Consider the following 4,542-nt stretch of genomic DNA (forward strand, 5'->3'; position numbering starts at 1 on the left):
AGCGTTGCTTTGGGAAAGAAAACGGCAGGCGAGGCTTGACGTAGAGCAAAATGCAGGCAAATATTAATGAAAGAAATCTTTAAATAAAGGTTATGTTAGTGGGGGGGGCGGCCGGGCAGACCCCTGTCAGTGAGGAGCCCCCTGCCGAAATAACGGTCTGTCCGCATCAGCAGGGCATCCCGCGGTCGCGGGGCGGCACTGGAACTTGCAGGAGGTCAGGCAGAGGGACCTGTGCCCGCCTCTGATCCTTCTCCTCAGCCAGCAGGAAGAACTAAATACTGCTAAACCGACCTGTAAATACAATCGAAACATTTGGGTGTGATGCTGGGGACATCTCCCAGTTGCTTGACAAAACTAATTACCTGGTTTGCTTTACCAGTGTCCGTGGCTAGTAAGTGTTTTCTGTAAACTTCAGGACAATGTAAAGCTGCTAAAATGCTAAAATACCTGGAATAAGGATAATTGTGGTAAGAAAACTGATAATTTGCAGAGTTGAAAAAACATTTACAGAATTATTTTTTTCCCTTGGGGTCATAAAAATAGCCTGCGGTTCTTGTTTGTAAAGAATTCTAATTCTACTCATGACTAGTAGGTCTCAAAGTGTATTTAAGGAATTGAGGCTTTTTTTTTTAATTTTAAATTTTATTTCTCAGTTTTTCTCAAGGTTGACAGAGAGGTTTGTGAATGGGGTGGATATATTAATGGACACATTCTGGAGAATATGGACTGATTTGTTAGATGTTCTTGGAATTGATGGTAAGTGTGATGCCCGTTAACTCTTGAACTGTATCAGCCTGTGTCAATGTTTCCAAGCATAGGCTGAAAATACTTAGATTTTATCATCTAAATCAGTGGTGTCTCTGTCTGCTTCACAAGGCTTTGATTTTGCTATTAGTGCCTTCAAACAAGAGGACTGAAACCAGCCATTCTGTTTCTGCGTGTGTATCCGCAGGGACGTCTGTAAAGCGCGTTACAGGCCATGGCTGCTTCATTGGTGTCATCATTAAGTGGATGCACACGGCGGGGAACGGTGCAGGGGAAAACAGGACTAGGAGGAGGAAGGGTGCAGTTGAGAGCCTTTAGACTATAACTTTGTCAAAGCAGGGGCTTTAGCCTCAGTACAAAGCTCAGCCTTAGGCCCTGCAGTAGTTTGTGTTTGCAGAACAGTCAGCACCTCTCCTTTAAAGGAATGGATTCAGGTGCATCGTTGGAGCTGAGCCAGTGATTGGAAAAAGGTCCATCCGGAAATGGGTGAACCTGCTTTACCCCTGACCTTAGAAAACAGAGCGGTGACCCTGCTGCATGACCCGTTGAAGCTGTGTGCGCGTTTTTACCCTTTCCACTTCGGTGTGCGCTCATTAATACTCTGTACATTTTCCTTTGTTTTCCAGCCTCCAATTTGACTCATTATTTCAGCCCGGCAGCGATTGCCAACAACCCGACCCGAGCTCTTCTACTGATTGGTGCCATTTTACTCGCCTACTGGTTTTTATCTCTCTTTCTTGGATTTTTCTTCTATCTCCTGCACATGCTGTTTGGTCGCTTTTTCTGGATTGCGAGGGTTGCCCTTTTCACCCTCTCGTGTGTGTACATCCTCCAGAAGTATGAGGGTGACCCGGAACACGCCGTCCTGCCTCTCTGCTTCGTTGTGGCAGTCTACTTCATGACGGGGCCAGTTGGATTCTACTGGAGAAGAAACAGCCACAGCAGCCTCGAGGAGAAGATGGACCACCTCGACAGTCAGATCAGACTCCTGAACATCCGCCTTTCGAGGGTGATCGAAAACCTGGACAGGGGCAGCGAGCAGTGAACCAGCCCCTCTAGGCCACTGTACACCAGCGCGAGGAAATTCCTAAGCACTGTCTCATTCGATGTCACAAAGCAACAAAACATCACATGGTAAAAAGTGTGTGCAAAGTTAGAACTTTTCATCATGTGTGAGACTAATTTATCTAGATTATACACTCAGCCATTAGACTTGTAGGAAGAAAAAACTAAGCACTTACACAATTCAGCTGTATATTCAGAGAGTTTTATCCAGTACTCGAATTTTCTCAGTAGATAAAACGCTTACTTTTACAAGCATTTAAAAACATCTTTTGTAAAGTTTTTATAAAAGCAAATTGAGTCGTCTTTCAAATATTGAAATTGAGCTAAACATATGCAAATTTGACACTTAAAAAGTTAAAAAGAAAAAAAAAAACAACCTCAAGCTACCAAACACTTCCATGAAGAAGTAACTGCTGTGGGTCCCCTTTTTTTTTTTTCAGTGGCAAATGTTTGTCTTATTGTTGGCTATATGCAAATTTGACACTTAAAAAGTTAAAAAGAAAAAAAAAACAACCTCAAGCTACCAAACACTTCCATGAAGAAGTAACTGCTGTGGGTCCACTTTTTTTTTTTTCAGTGGCAAATGTTTGTCTTATTGTTGGCTTATTTCATTGCCTTCAAGTTGCCTTTCACAGAGTATCAGATGAGGAGTTTTCTGGTATCCAGGCCAAAAGATTCACACCATAGCTTTTAACAGGTGGGGAACAAGGGAGAAGGAGGGTTTCCTAAACCAGCCAGTCCAGTATGAGGGATTGAGAAGTGCATGTGTGGCATTACTGCATTGCATTGCATCTTGAGAACTTTAATTTGGCATCTGAGGGGAAATCTGGTTTAGTCCATTGGCGCGGAGGGAAGAGCTGTAGCGTGGCACACTTTCCGTCATTTCCCAGCAGTCCTGGCTAGCCAGGGAGGACCCAGGGGACTACAGGCCTTTCAGTCTGACCTCAGTGCTGGGGAACCTTATGGAGCAGATCATCCTGAGTGCCATCACGTAGCACGAACAAGAAAACCAGGTGATCAGGCCCAGTCAGCATGGGTTTTTGAAAGGCAGGACCTGTTTGACCAGCTTGATTTCCTTCTATGACAAGGTGACCTGCTTAGTGGACAAGGGGGGAGCTGTGCATGTTGTCTACCTGGACTTCAGAAAAGCCTTCGACACTGTTTCTCACAGCATCCTCCAAGAGAAACTGGCTGCTCGTGGCTTGGATGAGTGTACTCTTCACTGCAGCAAAAACTGGCTGGATGGACAGCCCCAGAGAGTGCTGGGGAATGGAGTTAACTCCGGTTGGTGGCTGGTCAGAAGTGGTGTGCCCCAGGGTTCAGTATTGGGGCCAGTTCTCTTTAATATTTTTATCAATAATCTGGATGAGGGGATGGAGGGCACCCTCAGTGGGTTTGCAGGTAACACCAAGTGAGGTGAGTGTGTCTGTCTGCTTGAGGGGAGGGACTCTCTGCAGAGGGATCTGGACAGGCTGGATAGATGGCCGAGGCCAGTTGTATGAAGTTTCAGTAAGACAGGGTCCTGCACTTGGGCCACAACAACCCCTGCAGTGCTACAGGCTGGGGGAGGAGTGGCTGGAAACTGCCCCATGGACAAGGACCTGGCAGTGTTGGTCAGCAGCTGATTGAATATGAGCCAGCCACGTGCCCAGGTGGCCAAGAAGGCCAACAGCATCCTGGCTGTGTCAGACAGTGTGTGACCAGCAGGAGGAGGGACGTGATCGTCCCCCTGTACTGGGCACTGGTGAGGCCACATCTTGAGTCCTGTGTCCAGTTTTGGGCCCCTCCCTCCAAGAACGGCATTGAAGTGCTGGAGCGTCTCCAGAGAAGGGCAGTGAAGCTGGTGAAGGGTCTAGAGAGCCGGAATCTCGAGGAGTGGCTGAGGGTCCTGGGGTCATTTAGTTTGGAGAAAAGGAGGCTCATTGGTCTACAACTCCCTGAAAGGAGGCTGGAATGAGGTAGGGGTCAGTCTCTTCTCTCTTGTAGCGAGTGATCAAATGAGAGGAAACAGCCTCACATTGCACCATGGGCGATTTAGATTGGATAGTAGGAAAACCTCTACAGAGAGGGTGGTCAGGCACTGGAAGAGGCTGCCCAGAGAGGTGGTGGAGTCTCCATCCCTGGCAGTGTTCGGAAGATGTGTAGATGTGACAGTGATGCGGTTTACAGACCCTAAACGGTTGGACTCAATGATCTTAAAGGTCTCTTCCACCAGATGATTCTGTGGCAGATGATAATTCATATCTGATCTTCACAGCAAAGCATTTTCCAAGCGTAAGCGCGTGGAACCAACCATGACTTTTAATCTCAGGACCCAGGTTCTTTCTCAGAAAAGGCAGCAGTTAAAACACTCACAAATGTATTGTTGCTTAAAGCTTTCTCAGGACCAGTAAGCGGCAATAAATTACCTTCAGGAAGCAGTGTTCGGAAGATGTGTAGATGTGACAGTGATGCGGTTTACAGACCCTAAACGGTTGGACTCAATGATCTTAAAGGTCTCTTCCACCAGATGATTCTGTGGCAGATGATAATTCATATCTGATCTTCACAGCAAAGCATTTTCCAAGCGTAAGCGCGTGGAACCAACCATGACTTTTAATCTCAGGACCCAGGTTCTTTCTCAGAAAAGGCAGCAGTTAAAACACTCACAAATGTATTGTTGCTTAAAGCTTTCTCAGGACCAGTAAGCGGCAATAAATTACCTTCAGGAAG

The 4,542-nt window shown here is 46.4% G+C and overlaps 1 protein-coding gene across 1 annotated transcript; it reads left to right on the plus strand.

Annotated features, from left to right (window-relative positions):
• Positions 1-656: 656 nt before the first annotated feature.
• On the plus strand, positions 657-2,203 carry BRI3BP (BRI3 binding protein). The gene is made up of 2 exons (XM_010145371.1): positions 657-756; positions 1,392-2,203. The coding sequence occupies exons 1-2, from the start codon at positions 702-704 to the stop codon at positions 1,808-1,810; spliced, it is 474 nt and encodes a 157-aa protein (XP_010143673.1). The 5' UTR covers positions 657-701; the 3' UTR covers positions 1,811-2,203.
• Positions 2,204-4,542: the final 2,339 nt, after the last annotated feature.

Source organism: Buceros rhinoceros, unplaced genomic scaffold (genome assembly GCF_000710305.1).
Source record: "Buceros rhinoceros silvestris isolate BGI_N320 unplaced genomic scaffold, ASM71030v1 scaffold13191, whole genome shotgun sequence".
In the NCBI taxonomy this organism is placed as follows: Eukaryota; Metazoa; Chordata; class Aves; order Bucerotiformes; family Bucerotidae; genus Buceros; species Buceros rhinoceros.